Source organism: Motacilla alba, chromosome 3 (assembly GCF_015832195.1).
Source record: "Motacilla alba alba isolate MOTALB_02 chromosome 3, Motacilla_alba_V1.0_pri, whole genome shotgun sequence".
Taxonomy (NCBI): domain Eukaryota; kingdom Metazoa; phylum Chordata; class Aves; order Passeriformes; family Motacillidae; genus Motacilla; species Motacilla alba.
This window is the reverse complement of record NC_052018.1, coordinates 77,181,094-77,200,917: the sequence shown is the minus strand read 5'-3', so window position 1 is coordinate 77,200,917 and position 19,824 is coordinate 77,181,094. Positions and strand designations below refer to the sequence as shown.

The 19,824-nt window shown below is 40.1% G+C and overlaps 1 protein-coding gene across 3 annotated transcripts in view; it reads left to right on the top strand.

Moving 5' to 3' along the window:
• The first annotated feature begins 1,576 nt into the window (after positions 1–1,576).
• The window catches only part of MAP3K4 (mitogen-activated protein kinase kinase kinase 4), an 83,329-nt gene continuing 65,081 nt past the window's right edge, over positions 1,577–19,824 (top strand). Inside the window, exon 1 of one of the 3 annotated variants that reach the window (XM_038130366.1) lies at positions 1,577–1,826. Coding sequence is in view for 2 of the 3 variants with exons in the window: in XM_038130361.1 (XP_037986289.1) it covers positions 3,483–3,526 (44 nt within the window). In the remaining variant the exon portion in view is untranslated. Of the gene's footprint in view, positions 1,827–3,334; positions 3,527–18,430; positions 18,599–19,824 lie in introns of those variants that run through there. The other 2 variants (XM_038130361.1, XM_038130362.1) reach the window with 2 other exon arrangements.

Sequence of the window (19,824 nt, the reverse complement as noted above, 5' to 3'; positions counted from 1 at the left end):
ATGCAGTCAAAACATCATCACTGGCAATATGTACAGATAACTGACCACACTTTAAAATGTAAATGTGTAAAGAAAAGAAACTGAATAATAGCTGGTCTACTTGCTTACTTTATCAATATTTTCAGGTCAAAGTAACATAGCTTTTTTTGCGCGCTTCTTCTAAAGCATTGTTATGAGTTTAACAAAAATATTTTCTCCAGAACATACTTGCTTAAGGTATGGCATCAAAGTGTAAACTCATGCACACTTGTAAAACCCAGGTTCATTCACTGAAACATTTTGGATGTTATCATCCATCATTTATTTCCTTAAAATAACAGTGTACACTGCTACTGTTGAGAATATATATGCTGATATTTAAAAAAATAGAATATTTTAATATTTCTGTTTGTGGATGAATTCAGGTCGTGTTTCAAGATATCTTGAGTCAAACTTCACCAAAAAAAATCTGTTTTACTCTACACTCAGGGTACTGTACTGACAAATGACATACATCTTTCTGAAGTTTTCACAATTCCTCATCCAGTAATAATATCTGAGTACAAAGAATAACATAAGAAAGTAAATTTTTTTTCCATTGGAAGCACACACACACACACACACAGAGAGACATCACATGTTCAGCTCTGTCCTGTAGCAGGCATCTTTTCTGTGAAACTATAAGGAAGAAGAGCCTCTCCTTTCAAAGAATCAGGAGAGCTCTCAGTTTAAGGCTGCACAAATATTATAGTAACACTGACATGCTAACTTCCACGGTACTCTTTCATGTCAATAGTTGTGCCCACTTTTTAACTATATCAATTTGTCATGCTCACTATTCTTGTTTATTACTGAAGACAGTGAGGACTGAAAATCACCACTCAAGAATGTGTAACATCAATGAAAATATCTCCCTTCTCCACAAATTGTTTTCATTTCCTGAGGGAAAAAGCAAAAACAGGAGTAAAATGCATACCTTCCATATACCTTCTAATTGTTCTACCTCCAATTTACAAAATATTTTACTGTGGTTGCAATTAATGAGCATTCTATAAGAAAAGTGGGAGGCAGCCTTTTGTCCTCAGGCAGCAAAAAGACATGCAGTGTAAGACAGACATGTGATCTGAAATCATACTTCAGTTTGGGCAGAAGACAGTACTGAAACTTTTTTTGCTCCTGAATCTGCCTTGGTCTTTGGATCAGCCAAAGGGATGGAAGTTCAAGTAGGCTTTGCTTTTAAAAGCACTGAAAGGGAACTTTTGCTGATCCAACCCACCCTTTGATCTTACTACACGTCTGCATAAATTTTCCTTAAGAAAGGGCTGTTCTGTGGATGCATGGAATAGTGCTGCTTATGAAGCTTTATTTGGAAAAAAGGCATTAACAGGACAAGTTCAAAAATTACAAAGATCCTGGTAACCACAACATCGCATGTAGGCAGGAGGTATTTGGTTTCTAACAGAGTTAATTTCCAACTCCTTTGGTATTTCCTAGCCCATTCCACTGAGCTAAATTTATATGGAAACTTGACTCTAGTCCCTTCTCTTTTCCCTTCACTTCTTTCTCCCTCATTGAAACGATTAAAAGGACCAGAAAGGAAAAAGAGGAGTGACTCAAAATCAAAATGTCAGTGGTGATGGAGAGGAGAGCTGCGCAATGGAGAATTTAAACATGATACCCAGTGAGAGATTTTCACCTGTTGTCATTTGCAAAGTCACAGAAACATTGCAGAGCACTGTGGCTGTTATTTCCAGAGCTGGATGGCTCCCATGATATGAGTGCTGTCCTGCTAATTTGAACTGGCCTGCAATGCTAAACGACTAACAACAAGGAAGGTATGAGTAAAGGTAAGAAAATTCAAGGTCTTTTTCTTATCTTGCAGCTTGTGAGATGGATGACTAAATCACTGGCACTTTCCTTCTCTTCCCAGGAAAGTAACTGGTAATTGAAGTAAGAATAGCTCACAATAGCTTTGCTTTGAATATATTCTAGTCTTGAGGGTGCAAGAGTTTGACCCTGGCAAGTGTATTGAAGGATTCCTGTGTCATTGAAACCAGGTGAAAAAATAGGTGCAGACACAAAATAAAAAGCAGAAGACTAAACAGTTAAGAAGGCAGTGACAGAAATATTGGTAATAAAAGGACAAAGCTATAAAAATGCTGTGAAATGCATTAAATAGCAAGACAAAAATCAAGGTTTCACATCCACTTAAACTAGAAGACCTCAGTATCCAGTATTTATAAAAGCCTTAACATTTTATCTAATGTGCAAACCTATTTTAGAGGAAAATCCTGTGCACACAGCATATACACCCTGCATACACACTGACAGCATACTCACACACCATGTACATTCACTGCTCTCTCTGCCAGCATGACCTGAGGTCTCACTTGTTGCTGAGCTTAAACCTCCACACACAGAATAAAATGTCACCATTTTCAACAAGCAGAAATGGAGTTTTGTAAGGTGGTGGATAGAGGCACGAGGGTAAAAGTGAGAAAACTTGTGGGCTGAGACAAAGACATTTTGACAAGTAAAGTTACACATGCAGGCAAAGCAGAACAAGGAATTTATTCACCACTCCCCATGGGCAGGCAGGTGTGCAAGCATCCCTAGGAAAGCAGGGCTCTGTCACGTGTAACAGTCACTTGGGAAGGTAAACAGCATCACTCTGAATGTTGCCTCTTGCTCCTTCTTCTCCCAGCTTTAGATGCTGAGCATGATTCCACATGATACGGGATATCCCTGTGGTCAGTTGGGGTCAGCTCTCCTGACACTGTCCCTTCCCAACTCCTTGTGCACACCCAGCCCACTCACTGCTGGGGTGGTGTGAAAGGCAGAAAAGGCCTCAGCTCTGTGTAAGCTGTGCTCAGCAATAACCAAAACATCCCTGTGTTATCAGCACTGTTTCCAGCACAAATCCAAACCACAGCCCCTTACCAGCTACTGTAAAGAAAATCAACTCTATCCCAGTCAAAATCAGCACTGGAAGAAAACAAGCGTAGGAAACATGAAAGGAAACAATAGTTTTTATTAGACAAGTAAATGGAAAATCAGACACACAGCTTCCATTTCAAATTTATTTTATTAGGGTAGGAAATATTATTTCAATACCCAGCTCTTCATACATTCTCAGGCTGACGTGATACGGAGCCAGCAGCAAGTCATGGTCTCCATGAAGTGTGAGTACCTGCACAGCTTCCTTCCACCATGCACACGTAGGCAAAGCTATTTCCTTGGCCACTCTGCATTTTTTCCCTCGGATATCTGATGTATCTCAGCTCTCCACTGATAAATATATTGCAATGACAGTGAAAAAGGAGTAGGACAGCAGTCACGGGGAGTGGTGTAACAGACAGTAGGCACAGTGTTGTTCACAGTGTCGCAGTGTTCACTTGTTTTCCAAAGTGAATGAGCTTGGTGACCTTTAAATCTGTTTCTGCTGCTTCTGCAGTTTGTTTTTTACCCGCTACCACTCCACCCAAGCCACTGGACCCTGTTATATGTTCAACACATCACAATTCTGGAACAGGCCATTATATATGCAGTAAGTAGAAAAGTTTTTTTAAACTTTTGTGGTTTACTTTCTTTAGGTTCCAGTCTTGCCTGGGGTTTTTGAGTGCTTTGGTAGCTCTTTCTTTCTTTTGTTGTACAAGATCTGAAAGAACTGTTTATTATTAATTGTGACTGTCATCCTGATCAGTATTGCTGTGAGCTCTCCTGGCAGTGCTTGGGACCCAGAGCTTGGTGCCACCCAGCTCAGCATGGCAGGAGAAAGGGCCTTAGAGGTAAAATGGAGTAGAAGCGATAAAAAAAAATCTTGGTCAAATTTAGGGAACAAGAGAGTGGCAAGGCTGAAAGCCTTGGTCACTTACACCCTTTACAGAGCTCTGTGCATCTTCCTTTGTGACACAGCACCTGTCACAATGCCATATCCCTACCTTTCCATCTCTGCTGGCAGCCTGCAGAGGAGCAGGGGGTCTGCTGTATTCTGCAGCTGCCCCTGGTCCAGACACGCCTGTGGGATGGCACCCCCAGCCCTGCACGCTGAACCCTGGCACCAGATGACCCACTTTGCACAAAGCAGCGTTTGTTGCACTCCCCGAGAGTAAGGCAAGGGTGTCAACACGTGCTTATCTGCTTCCTTGATTTGTGATTAGTGAGGTTTTGCTCGTTCACAGCTTTAGAAATGAAAAGTATTGTCTGTCTGCTCAGAGTTCTGGTTACATGAGTTACTGGTGAGCCTCAAGGCATGTTCCTACTGAATATATGGAGAGGCTGGTATTTTAAGTATCTAGCCTCTATGATTGTGTCCAGATCACTATAGAACTGAGCTTTGACTTAAAAATAAAAGAACCTCTGTGCTTTCAGTAGAAAGTGAGTTCTCCTTTTCTGGTCATAAAACTTTATTTTGTACTTGTTCATGCTTTCCTGATCTGTGAAGCCCAAAGCTCTGGTATATTATCAGAGGTGGTTTAGGCTAGGCTGGAAGCTATATCTTAGGGGAAGTAAAAAAAAAAAAAATTGTTTCTCTCTTATTTTTTTTTCTTTCCCTGGTGTTTGGGATGTGTATTTGTTATCCCATGGATGAGAACAAGTAATTAGACTAGATTATTTGAAGATGTTCATGTCATATGGATTCGAGAAAAATTGACTGAGGTGCCCACATATTATTACTGTACCATATTACAGCTCCTTACATCAAGCTTATCTCAGCATGGTAAGAACTTAAATAATTTCTGTATTTAGTGAGGATTTTGCTGGCAAATAAAACCAAGATGATGGTCTGCTGCAGCTTTTCTTATATATCCAATGTATGCAAATTTGAAATTTTCAGGGATATATGAGGGCAAAGATTAAAAAAAAAACCCCAAACATTCTATATACCAAAAAATAATAAAAATATATTTTGAATTTTTAAATCTACTTTGATTAATTAGTAAAATATTGCTTTTCCAAGTACATGGAAAATTCAGATAACCTGAAATTTAAAGTGCCGAACAGGATGACTTAACCTTCACAACACCAAAAGCTTTGGTGCTTTAAGATACTATTGCCAGCGTTGGACCATTTGCTTTCAGCTGTCTGCTCTGAGGGGTCACCCTCCTAAAAGAGCATATCATCTGAGCCCTGCATGCCAGCCTGTGGGCAAAGCTGCTTGGCTGATTTTAAAAGCCCCCACGTGCTGGGGCTCGGCCCAAGCTGCCTGCCTTGCACTCAGGCAAGCAACCTGCCAGTGACACTTGGGTAGATTGGCAGCAGTCACCTGCAGCAATCACTGCAGTGCAAGGGACAGCTAGGAAATGGTCACTTTTGAAGCCATTACAGCTGTTTCCTAATAAAACCCAATTTAGATTGCAGCCAGATAAAATGTTTCAGCTGTCCCTGAGAGCAGATCACACCTCAGATTATTCACCCAGTTGACCCATCCCTCCATTCTGCCATTCTGGCTGGTTTGTTTTCTTGTTCATGAAATGTAGTGGAACGGGGGAGCTGGGCAGGAAAAGCACTGGCTGGTGAGGCAGCAGCAAACAGCTGGGATGATAGTCTTTTCATCCAGCTCATCATAAGAGTTCACCTCATTCTCCTTTATTGGAGCACATTGACGTGACAAACACAGCAGAAGAGAGGTGGGACCTGCAGCGGTACCGATGTGGCTGCGGTATATCCATACAGTCAGTCCCTGGATGGGTGACTGCCAGGCTGGCAGGGATGAGGCCATCCTCAGCTGCCCAGAGATGTGACTGCTTCCCACACGTCTGCTTGCCTTCTCACAGGCTGGTGTGAGCTCCCACAGCTCTCTCTGCTTATCAGCAGTGGATCACTGAGTGCTCTGCCCACACAGAACCTGCGGGCTCAGGGCACAGGGACTGCTTCACCAGGCAGAGTGGGTGCCAGTGCTGCCCTGTAGCAGACAGCTACACAGGGTGATGTGAGCCAAGGGAAAAGGGAGGTGAGGTCTCTCTATCCCCAAAGACAGCCCCACAGCTCCCATCAGTACCGAGGAATTCCCCGCAGCGGTTGTTCCTCTCAGCTGGTCATCCATAATAACTCTGGTCAGAAGGGCAGATCCTGTCAGAGACGAGCTCTGTCACCTCTGAGTCACCTCACTGAGTCACCTCTGTCTGGCCTTGCCGCTGACTACGGAGCCCCCAGCTGCAGCCCAGCGTGGGAAGGCACAGTCTCCTTTTGTGAATCGTCTTTTCTTCCAGCGTCCTGCTGCTGCTGCTGCTCCCTTGGCTCCTGCCCCAGCATGGCTCACCCAGGCTTGTCTCTCTCTCTCTGGGGTGCCCCAGCTGGCTCCCTCTGCCCATAAAAAGCCAGGCTGCAAATTATTCCTTGGAGAGTGGTAAGCAAACATACAGCAAGCCTGGTTTTTACTTGTCTTGTGATAGGGTTGGAGGAAAATGACTTGGGCTCGCCACGTGATGGATTTAGATGGACGCAGAAAAAGATGCAACTTCTCCTGGCTTGAGTGCAGAGCTGCGGCTCCTGGAGCCTGACAGGCTGCTCTGACCAGGGAGTTTGGTGAATGAGCTGAGCCAATGAGCCCATCCATCCATTTCACTGACGAGCAAGAAAGCCTTGCACTCAGCCTGAGCTGCTGGAGCCAGTTCTGCCTCAGGCTGCTCCTCTGCCTGGGATAAGCAGGAAAGAAAAAAGGAACAGAGAACTGAGGGTCCAACACAGACAGTAAAGCAAAAAAAAAATTTGCAAACAAGTTTGAAAACACTTCACAAATAGCAAGAATGGCAGAGAAGGCTTCTACGCTTTCAGCCAGTTTCTCTGGGTCACATCTTAATGCAGATAAAAAAAAAAAGAATCATACAATTTTGATGAGAGCCTTCTACTGCCATTCTAATAGATATATAGTTTTACATGGAGAGGAGTCTTTAGGACACGAGAAGGCCATTAAAAACAAATGAAATTATTTAACAGAAGTAAAATTATCTTGTGCACATGCTGAAATGGAGTAAGAAGTTCTGCCTCTATATATAATGCAAACTTCCTTTTGTTTTAATTGCCTGTCTATCCAGAAGAAGTCCTTCTAGTTTTATGGCCTTTTAAATCCCCTCCTTTTCACGGAACAAGCTGGCATTCAGCATCATAGGAAAGAATCCAAGTTCAGAGGCGCCTTTTAGAGAAAAAACCGTGAACGCAGTTTCTCTCAAAGGAGAAACTGAATGTTCAGGGCTCTTGGTTAATTGTCATGCTTGTCCCTACAGATGCACAAATGTAACACTAGCAAGGACCTTTTACATTTTTTTTCCATGCTTCACTGTGTTCTTTTCACTGTATTCACTGTAATTTTTTCTGCTGGGTACGGGGTTAGAAGATGGACTGACAAACAGACTAAGTGATAGTATAAACACATTTTTTAGATTCTCTGGATGAACATGTGAGTTTGGCATTTCACTCTAAAGCATTTCATTAGGCAACTGAGTAGCATAATAGCTGTTGCCATTAATAAAATGATTTTTGTCTTTATTTAATGTGACAGAACTACCAAATATGCAAGTTTCAAAACAAAGTACAATCAGGTATTTTGGAATTCTTTATATCTAGTTTGCAGTTTCTACATAGCTAAAACGTATATTTGTGTGTATGTAATTATATCTATGTATATATATACATCTCAGCATCAGGTTGAAGGAACTCAACTGAGAAAATCAACTTACGGTTTTTAGATTGTCTTGAAAGGGTGGGACATCACATAGGGCTACCCAGGCAGCTGGTGTGAATGTTGACTGAAGGGCAGGATTTCAATTCTACAGAGACAGAACCCAGAGAAGGACAGAAATCCCCTTTTGTTTCTTGCAGGGCTCAGGTCTGTTTTCTTTTCAGTGTCTTGTTGATGGCACAGCTTGCTGACTCTGAGAGAAGGGGGAAAGTGGGAAGAAAGTGCAGCTTCTCAGGTCACAGAAGATCTTTGGAGGAACTGATGCAGAAGGACTGCTCTGGCAGGTCACATTGCATAGTCATTGCATAGTTCACTTTGCATAATTTTTCATTTTACACATAATTGTAGTTTCTAACACTAACAGGATAAATCAGTGTGTCTTAACCTCTTACTGATACACTAACGGTGTAATATGAAAAGATTCTAAAATCATTTTCCCCACATAAACAAGAATAACGGTAGCTGATTCCTGGAGGACACTAGAGGGATAAAAATCAGGGATGTTTCCATGTTCTTCCTGTGTATACCTAATGAAAAGTTCAATTAAGGACTATTGAATAATGTGCAAGAATCTGCCCTAGCAGTGCAGCTGCTATGCAGGAGCTCTGCAGTCCAGCTCTGCAGGAGCTATTAAAACATCACAACACAGCCAGCTACTTTTGGCAAATACAGTAATCCAAACCGCCTTGGGCATAGTTTTAAATGTGCTCATCTTTAGATTCATTACCAGAGTTGCACATGCCAGTGTATTTTACAAACACATGCTATTGAAGTATAAGTACCATATTCATATGGGTATGTACAGATAAGAAATGTACAGATAGCAATAAATAGCAAATAACACAACGTATGAGTTTTGCACCACAGAAACAGGATGATACAAGTTTTAGAAAGGAAGTACACACAGGGATTCTAGGTAGAACAAGTTACTTAAAATGAAAATGAGAAATTTCCATCATAGTGTCTTTGAGGCAACAGCATGGGCACGGGCTTGTTTATGGGCCAGAGTATTGCAATATTGCTCAGTTTTATCTTGGAGAGTTTCCCATAAGGAATCCCTGTTATGATTAAAGAAATTACTGTAAATCCTCTTTTTCTAGATTTTTTTTTTATTTGTGTGTTAGAGGGGGTTTTTTGCACTGATCAATACAGTGAGAGACCTACCTGTGGTCTGTCCTGCTCTCCTGGGCTAGCACTCAGAGAAGAGCTGGTGCCCTGTGGGGGTGCAGCTGGGAGTGGCTGGCACTTGCACAAGCCATACTCAGGTGAGACAGCCTGGCTGCTACTCTGAGGAAGTGCTGGCAGATTCTGATTCTGGACATTAAAGAACACATATTTGGGTTGTGTACTGGAGGAGTTGTAAGGAGTTTCTATAGTGCAGAGGCTGACAAAACAGAAAAGGAGGGGCACATTTTTAACATAATAGTCTTAATTTACATCTAGAGTACGTAAATGTGTCAGGAGGCACATATGGACCATAAGAAAACTTACCTGTATCACTCCAGATGTCAGCTTTAAAATTCTGTACTCTGGAATGAGGATTTCTTCCAGATAGAAGCCTGACCAAATTGCTTTATTTGCTGATTATAGCTTTGGGCTACAATAGCCCAAAAGGAGCTAGGTGAGACTAGGAATTGGCCAAAATTGTTATTCATTTAACACTTACAGTATAGCAAGTGAAAAACTTCAGTCAGATTATGTAGCATTGTTATTTAAAAAAAAAAAAAAAAAAAAGTAAATGGTGGTCTCTGTCCCAAAGAATGAACTGTCTAAAAGATAAGACATATGTGACGGGATAAAATCAACAAATAAATCAGACCTGGGGAGAAAAGAGCAGAAAAGGCAAGTAATTGGTTAAGGCTTGTCTGGTCTGTTCTCAATCAGGAATAGCTCCTACCATTTCCCAAACACACGGCTTCTGAGATCACAGGTTTTTTCCACTTCAAAAAAAATGAAGTTTTTGCCTGGTGATCCTGTCCTTTTGGAAGTGCAATCACTTTGACTATTGTTGCTTTATGCATCACACTTAAAGGATAAGTGATAGAAGATGAGGAGGAGTGTCTCAGAGTAGCTTCTGTCAGTCTCTGCTGCTGCTGAGAGGCAACAGAAGAGAACTTCAGACCCAAGTGGCAATGTTGCATATTGGTTTTTGTGGACATGCCCTGCTAACTGCCAAGGTCTGTGTTTCTTTTTTTAGCAGCTTAGATGGCTTTTACCAAGCATAAATATAGACTGCACAAATAGTGAGAAGCTATTTTTGAATATTTTGGTCACTGCTAAATACAGAATTGCTAATCCAGGCATTCAGAAGTCATGATTCAGGTCCCTAAAATGAAAAGGCTGGCCTATGTATGTATAAATCCTTTTTTATTTTCATTCTGGTTTGCTTACTGAAACTTCAGAATATTTCTGGATCATGTCTTCAAGAACAATTCTACAAAACTGAAGACAATAATTTAATCTGAGTTTGTATTTGTCTCTAATTCACACAGTTCCTGGAGCTGTGACTTAAAAAAAATTATTCCAAATGCTCTGAGGCAAGAGAATTTCTTCGTTTATCTGCCTGTTTGCTATAAGAGTAGCTGAAATCTTTTTTAATCAAAAATGGAAATGTCAACAGTGAGTAGACAGAGCAGCAGAGGACCAAGGCACCATTCATCTCCCACCTTCCTTTATCTTCACAAATGAGATGTGAGGGGAGCACAGTGCCTGCCCTGAGCAGGGCTGACAGCCCACAGCAGAGCAGCAACAACCCTCTGAGCAAGGCACTTGCTCATAGAGCAGAAACACATCGCCAGTGTCATGCAGCACACAAATATTGTGGCACAAATGTCAAATACTCTGAGCAATTCCTACAACAGGCATCAGCATGAACTTGTTTGATGAATGTTTTGTACAAGTAATTCCAATTTGTGACGCATTTGGGGAGGGTTTTTTTTTTTTTTTGTTTTGCAATTTTAAAAGCAGTTCATAAGCAGAACATGGGTCTTTGTCCAATGAAAGGAGAATAATATATTGCTTGTTCAGTTGTAACCTTAAGCCCAATATGTTTTAGTACATCCTCAGCTTCTACCCCCAGCAAATTTTAAACTTGGCCAATGTTGCTACTGCCTGAGACTTCCTGTAAGAATGGTTTATTGTCTCGTCATTTCTTGTCATTCCCTGGAAACAGCCCATTTTTAAGCAATCAGTGTCACAAGAGCTGGTGACTCTCTCATGTCTTAGAGCCCTTGCAAATATATTTTTGTGGATAAAGTACCCATCATTCACTATTGTATTTTTCCTGGAAACACTTCAAAACCAAATTCATATATAGGGAATATACTGGCCTTTTCAACAGTGCAGATTAGCAAATTTCTCTTTTATAAAATACTTCCAGCATCCCTTTCTACTGCAAACCAGTCTTTGCTGAAAATAAATAAATTTGTCCTAGCACCTAATATCTATTACTGGTTCAGTAGTCTTTCATCAAATACTGGTTCTAGTTTCTGCTTGCTCTTGTGAGCTACATGTTTTGCTTTACAGGGGCATCCTTTTGCCTTAATAAATTGCCTACATGCATTTCTGTAAAAATAATGCCAGGCTATTTTTTGCCTGCAGCTCTCAATGATGGTTGCGTGCTTCTTTAACCTTCCCTCCTGCTTAAAAGCTTTGGAGTTTGCTTGATACCTTTGAGGAAACAAATAGTCTGGCAGGGAAGGGCAAGGGCAGGGCTTGCATCACCCTGACCTGTTCCTGCTTGTTGAGCCAGTTCAACAGCCCAAGTCAGAGGTTACACCTTCCCTAAACAGGTGGAACTTGAATGCTCCTCCTAGTGTACTAGACAGCCGGGACGTATGAACCAGAGCCCTTGAACATTTTCTTCTGGGCTTTCTTCTTGTGGCTGAGTGCTGATGTCCAACCAGAGGCAGAGCCCTTCCCCGTCACACTGCGAGTGCCCTACCCTTGCAGATAGCAGCCAGCTTGTGGCGTGGGTGTGACTCACCCAGAGCACCCTGGCAGTCAGGTTGGTACGGGCCACGCGCTCTGCCACGACCCACGGAGGAAGGGATGGAGCGCTTGTGCAAAGGAGGGACGGGCAGAAGCTCTGCAGCACAATTCCCCTCGGGCTCCTGGCAGGTCAGCACTCCACAGACCAGGAGCAAGGCAGCCTGCAGCAAACATGAGCTGGCCCAGGACAAACCTGGCTTTCTGCTGCAACTTCACTCTCCTGCTGCAACTTCACCCTCCTGCAAAACCATGGGCATTTCTTGCCCAGTCACTGCTGAATTTGTAGTTCTTTGATTTTGCCAATGTTCTGTTTAAGCTTTAGCCCTACCAAATGCAGATTAAATGCATACCTACCTACCTAGCCACCTACCTACCTACCTACCTACCTATCTTTGCAAAGGTGTTCATGGATACTAAACATTGCATTTCCCTCTGTGTCTTTCCATTTTAAACAAAAAATGAAAACCAGACCAGCTTGGTTTAAAGATCTTGAGTTAGGATGAAATTGTTAGTATTAATTATCTTATATGGATGGAGGCTGGGGGGGTGGGGGGTTGGAAAAATTTTTAATCTAGCACTTTAAGGAAATGTTAACCTTGAACATCAAGGGTTGTTAGTGGCACAAGAAAGTACATGCATGCTTTTGTTTATAGCCAAAGAATCTGTGTATTGCTCTGATAATATATTTGGCTGATGGGAAGTGTGCAGCTGGAGAAGCATTCAACAGCTCAACCATGCAGCCTGTTCCTCAGTGAGTCCCTTGCCCTTGGCAAAGAAAAAAAAGATGCATCTTTCTGGCTCTGAAGCTGGGACTTTGTTTATTGACCAGAATAAACTTTTTTCTTTCTTGTAAGCACAATAAATGACACTTTCACAGTAAGCTAATGATGGGTGTCTATAATGTATGGCAGTAGCAGCCCTATTATTGATGTAGTTATACTGGTAAAAAATGCACACATTATTATAGTTTTATGTTGCAATGGAAAGAGATTCAATTATGCTCATAAGCAATGCTGGAGTTGTATTCATAGCTCTGCCAATTTGCCCCTCTATAAATACACCAAGAAAACCTTTTTCAGCTTGTCAGATTGCACAGAAATAAAGATCACTCTCAAGGAGAATGCTTTGGAACAAAGTGCTATGTAATCCAAGCATGTGGAGGCTGAAAAACCAGCAATATGCAGAGGTAAGAAGCATGGTTCATAAAGGGATAATAATAAATTACATAATCAAAACATCAATCAGTTATTTTTACTTTGTAAAAAAATCAGTTAAATTCAGCTCAAGCAACCATTGTTAAATGAATACTTAACCCAGGTTAAGATAAGGCTCAAGTTACACCAGAATGGCAGTACCTATACCATCCTCTTGTTTCTGCTGTTCCATCCTTTTTTATATCTGCTGCTTATAACTTATGATTACTAACACAACCTACCACTAAATACCACACTTAGATGTGCCCTGTCGTGGCTGTAGTTGTATTTATTATATATTTCTTAAACATGCCCCCATATTCTACAACAGAAATATTACATTTCTAAATTGAAATGAAACGAAATGAAAATAAAATAAAATTTTAAAAGAATGAAATATATTACAAAGATGCTGTTAGAAAACCTAGCAGACTTGCTTTGTAAACATCTTGTAGGTAAGATGGCTGATTCCTTATAGCTCTGAGTACACAAACTGAACATTTAAATAGTAACTTACAGATTATTTTTATATGCCCACAGCCACATTTTCATAATTTGCTTCTAGGACTCTGATAGCCAATATGACCACAAACCTTTTATACTGAGCTTTCATATTTATGCACAAATACAAGGCTCCAAGAATGTCAAGCTGGCAATCAGATTCACTTCTGGTTTGTGCTAAAAATTGCAAATTGTATAATGTGAAGAAAACTTGTCAGTTCACTTTAAGATACCAAAATGCTGATGATCAAGTAGGAAAGACATTCAATGGTATATTTAATAGGCTGCTTGTTACTGCTTTGTCAGGCAAAAATATTTTAAATTCAAATAAAGATCATTTGGCAGCTCAAAGGAAACAAGACTCTGTGATGATGTGACACCTACAGCTTGCAACTTTCTAGGACACTCATGCTCACTGCATTACATCAGAGTAATTCTGATAGTGCTGCCCTTATCCCTTTTAGACAAGTGATGAGGCAGGCAAAACATCATTTTCTGAAGTCTATCTGAGCTCGTTACTTCAGGGAGAGAGATCCATTCACAGTTAAATACTCTTAGTCAACACCGTGGTTGGCATGCTGTTGTGGAGACAAGAAGATCTGAATAGCTGCAATAAACACAGCATGAAATGTAACTCTGAAAAATAATGGTGATATCAATACATGCTTTGTACCTGCCACACTAAATGTGCTTATAGGTAGTATTTTCAAATACAGGTAGTGTGATAATTAAAATACATCAGAAGGCTCAGCTGAGGTACAGTGCCATTAACAGGGAATAGCACAGAGCCATTCATCTTTTGGTTGGGCAAAACTCACTCAGAAAAAACAACTGCTGAAATCAGAGGAGTCTAAGATTTTCAGATTCTGGCTTTGTACAAATGATTATGTATGTCACATTCACTCTTTGCAGAGCAGTAAAGCTGACCACATCCAAATAATGACAGGCTTGGTTTATTTGACATGTAAAATGCAATGGTATGTAATTTATACAATTTGAATATCAGGATTCTGTATCACTTAAAATACAAAAGCATGGTTAATGTTACTTGTTTTTTCAGAAGTTTCTTAAAACAATCCATGTTGTTCGAGTATAAAATATTTTTTTTAAAAAAGGCAGTATTGTTGATCTTGCTGTAAAACCTCCTTAGTAGGAAATGGCACAACTTTGGAAAGGAAGGTGCTCACAAAGCCGTGATTTTACCCACATATTTGGTATTGCACACTTTCTTCTGATAGAAAGTTACAATTTAACTGGCAAAAATGGCTACTTAACAGCATTGTGAATTGTATATTTCAGAATAACTTAATTCTTACCAGCAATAGTTCTTTATTAGAAATTCAATAATTTAAAATAACAGTTCTCAACAAAATTATAAATAGTACCAGAATTTTTTGGTGCTGTGTGCTTTTAAATAGTTGTGTTTCCTAGGGAACTTTTTGTTTAAGAGATTGTTTGTAATTCAGAAGTATTTATGAGATCAGCCACAGAGTGGCTGAGGTAGACAGGTTCTCCTGGAGATCACCTCATCCCAACACTCTGCTTAAAGCAGGGTGAGCAGGAGCAGGTACCTCAGGGCCACAACCACTTGGGTTTTGAATATCTCTAAGGATGGTGATTCCACAACCTCTCCGAACAACTCATGCCATTGTTTGACCACTCTCACAATAAGGAAAGTTTTTCTCAAGTTTAAACAGAATTTTTCATGGTTTATCCACTGCTTCTAGTCCTTTCACAGGACACCACTGAACAGAGCCTGGCTCCATCTTCTTTACTCTGTCCCATCAAGTATTTCTACACATTGGTAAGATTCTTCCTGAGCCTTCTCTTCCCCAGACTGAACATTTCCAGCTTCTCTCCTGAGATCTCAGATGCTCCATACCCTTCACTACCTTTATGGTCTTTTGCTGGACTCATTCCTGCATGTCCCTATCTCTTTTGTGATGGGGAGCCCAGAATTAAGCTGTCATTTGGAGGTGGTTTAGAAAAGTACAAATACGAATTTTAATGCAAAAGCTTGAAGTGAAATGTTATTGCTGAAATTTGAAATCCAGGTAAGAATAGCAATGCAATTCTTCTATTAACCATAACTGTACATTTAGAAATATAGTATGTATTCAATTCATCTTCCACAGCTTACAGAATACATAACTCCTCATTCTGTGAGTAGTCATCTATGCCTTATGAAGACCATGACTGCCTCAGACAGATGGGCTATAGACCAAATGTCCATCTAAAGAGTTAGCTGGAAGATTAATACTTCTATGATCTCATCTCAGGCAGGTTACAGCTATCCAACATGTGATAAAGTTTTGCAACTGATCCACACTGAATGCTTCCGACAGGTGAACGAGCACACTCTAGCCAGGAACCCTTCTCCAATACTACTGAATGAATAATGCGTGCTTGCCCTGTTGAAAACTGGGTGCTGAATCTCCAGATCAGCATTTTTCTCCTAGCTCTACGTGCCACAATATCCATCCATTGTTGGAGAGCTGGAGTCTTTTAAGCAAGTTGAGTCTGTTTTATGTTAGTGCCTCAACGTGTATGCCAAGTAGTAGAGCTAATTGACTGGTAGCTCTACTGAGATTAGGGGTGGAAGAAATTTCTCTCCTGGACTTCACACTATCCCGTAGATAACCAGCAGAAGCAGGGCTCAAATATGCCATAGCATTGAGCCTGTGAGAGAGGAGGAACCAAGCAATTACAGACCCTCAGCTTCAACAAGGTCATCCTGTTCTCAAACAACACATTATCTCATTCTATTTTCTTTGGACAGGAAGAAAAACTAACAAAATTTTGACCCCTTTGTATTTCTGATTATCATTACAGCTGAAGAACGATCACAGTGGATTTGAGAGGCTTTGGACTGAAAGATAGAATTAAAATAGTTGCTCCTAAAATTTATCAATGCCCATTGTATCCTAACAGTCATAGAGAAATCCACCCAAAGGTGTTGGGAGAAGCCCTTTTTTAAACAAACAGCTCAGCAGAAAATTCACATGGGTCTCAGCTCCCTAACACAAAGGTCATAATCTGGATTCTTCAGCTGGCTGTAGCTGGAAAGACTGCTGTGCCAGGACAGCATATTAGCTCACATCATTCCACAGTTATTTCAAGTGCTGTGTGCTATGTCTCCTAGCATGGATGTGCCTTAAAATAAGCATCAATTCCTATGAGGAAGAGGAAATGCAAATCAATTATAGAAATAATGATAGGGGCCAATAAGACTCAAATGAGAATAAAAAACTCTGAACGCATTGAAATAATATCAAATGGCAGGTGATTACTTCTTTGTAGTGTTTTATACCGTAGGAACTGTGTAAGTATTTAGAAGGATGAAAACAGTTATGTTAACAATGAGGGAACAGCTTTTTTGAAGTAATGAAATGGACTAGAAATTAAAGAAAACCTGAGGCACTGCAGAATAGGACACAACTGGGAGTTTTAGAAAAAGATATTATTTTACTATGCTCTAGTTAGGAGGGCTTTGCAACAAACGGGGAATATCTTAATTCCTATTGATGTTCACCAGAACTGAGCCATCAACAGGATTACACCACAAAACTCACCTTCTGAAGTTGTGGGGAAGACATTATTCCAGATGATTCAGAGCAAAAGGAGGAAATGAATCCTATAAACATTTATATGTATGAGTAACTGTTCTCCCAGGGTTGTCCCACTGATTTCAGTATGCCTATTATATAAGTGAACTGATGTGTATGTAAGTGTTTGCAGGGATTAACGTTTAATGCAGATTAAAATTTTCTCATGGCTGCTTATAACTCTGTCCAGCTGATACAACTGCCAGGACCTGCTGGGGTAAAGGAAAATGCCAGCTACGCTGCTTTTCTGTGATTACTCTCACTTACAAAAAGAGCTGTGAGAAGGAGGAGACATGGGCAGCTCCTGTCTTCCTAGACAGGGAAGTTTGATACAAATCTCACAGCTGTTTTCTGCTGGGATAATGCAGCTGCTGTCAGGCAGACATAGGCAGAATCTCAGCTGCACAACCAGATATTTTAAAAAGATATAGTCTGGAACTTTTTTTTGGTGCTTTCTGGGCTGATGGAAATAAGAAGCATAACTTCGTAATTTTGGTATAAGCAACTAGTCAAACTTGCAAGATGCTTGAAAACATGTTGAAAGAGTTGCATGCAACAATCCATTGAATTACACTGCCAGGCACACACAGAAGACAGATGGATATGCTCTGGGCCTACAAATAGGGTTTCAAAGAATTGGCCCCAGCTCTTTACTGGAGCTTCTTTGAACACAAAATTAATGCAGTGAACACAAATGCAGACAAGCATTTGGTCTTGTTTATAAATGCCCCATGGCTGCTCACTGAGTATGTCTATTATATAGCTGAGGAAAGAATTAAAATATGATTTAGCAGGAGCCAAGCTAGCTTTAAGCAAGCTTACTCTGTTGTTGATAGTCAAGTTCAAGTAGCACTGAATTCAGTGCAGCTGATTTTCACAGGTCCAAAATCAGTTATTGTGAAGATAAAAACTTCTGTAGCCTGACTGCTATACACGTGTCAAAATTTTCAGTTTCAGATAATTTCTAAGTCCAGTGCCTTTGTATCTTTGAAGAGCAGCCAGTGGGTTTAGCTATGCCCAGCTTTACAGACACTGAGCCCAGAGACAAGCTTTGCACAGTAAAAGCATACAGCTTTCAGCACAACTGGATTTTGTACTTCTCTCATATGGGTCATGCCATTTTAATAATGCGGAGGCAGTGCTATATAGAGTTGCTTTTTAGGACGGGAAGTACCTAAAAAAATAATGCCCAGTTGAAGTGATAAAACAATAATCACAGGAATGTCTCTGACCTCATGCTACTCTTACCAACAAATACTCCTTTAATAGTGGTGAATTAATGGTATTGAGCCCTGTGCAATCTGACATGCAGCCTGTGAGATGACAGAGCTCAGACAGAAATATTCCACCTCCGTCAAGTTAGCTGGCTCCTATTACAGCACGGGTGTTAATCCACGCTGCTGAACAAGCTTTGGCAGCTACCATGCCAGCTTCCCAAGTGAATGAATCACAGCAGTAACGGGTGATTGAACAGGGCTATATACAGTGGGACTCCTTATCTTCTTTCAGCTTCACACTTCAACTCAACTGCAGCAAAGCTCAGGTTAGATAACACTGAAAAGTGAGTTCTGTTTCTTTCAATGCCACCCCCAACCTGAACTTCTGTGAGAACAACGAAACTGTAGATGGAGGAATCTGCAAATGCCCAGGTAGAAACACATCTTGGTATTTTATTTGGACTCTGGAGATGTTAGTTGCAATGTCTACATCAGAAATGGTGTCAGGTTGTGTTCTAGACATTAAACGTAGGTATCGTTCATGTTTTACTCTTCATTGCATTGCAGAAGAGCATTTCTAATCTATGACCAAGAAAAAAAAAAAGAATATTCTGTCTTCAGCACATTTTACTAAATCTAGACTAACTATACCTAGCAGGCTGTTCTCTAATGTCTCATTAACATAGCTTTTACTTTTAAATAGCTTTCATTAGAATTAAAATAAATGACTTATTTTAAGGAAAAACTAATTGTACAAAGCTAGTTTCATCATTAATTTTTTTTTTTGCATGCAGTTCACATGTGAAGAAAAATCTGATTACTAGATTTCATTTATTGACTTAAGAAAACCCAAAACCAAGTTGTGCCTTATTCTGCACAACATTCATAACGTGAAAAAAAAAAAAAAAGTTTGGAAGTTTTGCCTTGTGACAGATACCAGGAGAAAAATTTTCAATTATATTTAAATTCTATTTAAAAAACATATTTATTTACCTACAGGGACCAAATATTTCTCTGTGTTTATTAGGATTTTTTGCATATAGAAAATAACTGGAGAAATGGCAGATGGCAAAAGCACAGATGCATGTACAATTGTGTCTGATACCTGTGATGACTTGAGGAGGAAGGAACAGCAGAATATATGCCCCAGGAACTGATAGAAATTTCAAGGGGTAGTTGCAGTAGAAATTTGAAAATGCTATTTCAAAGACCTTTTTTTGTTATTAGGATGCTATTGCCATGTCAAATTTCTATTGCAAGTTTTAGGACTGCTACTGTAATAAAAGGCATGTTGCTAGAATAAAAAGCAATTCCTAAGCAATTGCAACATCTGCTAAATTAGAAAGCCAGATGTTTTCTGAAAAAAAAAAAGAAAAAATTAATTCTAAAACTTCTGAAAACAGAATTTAAATTGAAATAAGTTTGTCTATTTTGACAGTTACTTGTTTCCTGGTTTGTTTTTTTAACCTGGAATTTTGGAGTAATGATTTTGCCACATCAGACAATAAAATCCATTCCTAATATTTTAACTCTATTTTCTTACAGACAGATGCTACTTATTGTGATGTGTATTTTAACCTTGTGTCTTCTTCTGTTCCAGTAGTAAAACCAGAGTGAACAATTTCTTTCATCAATTTCCATGCACCTATGAAATATTG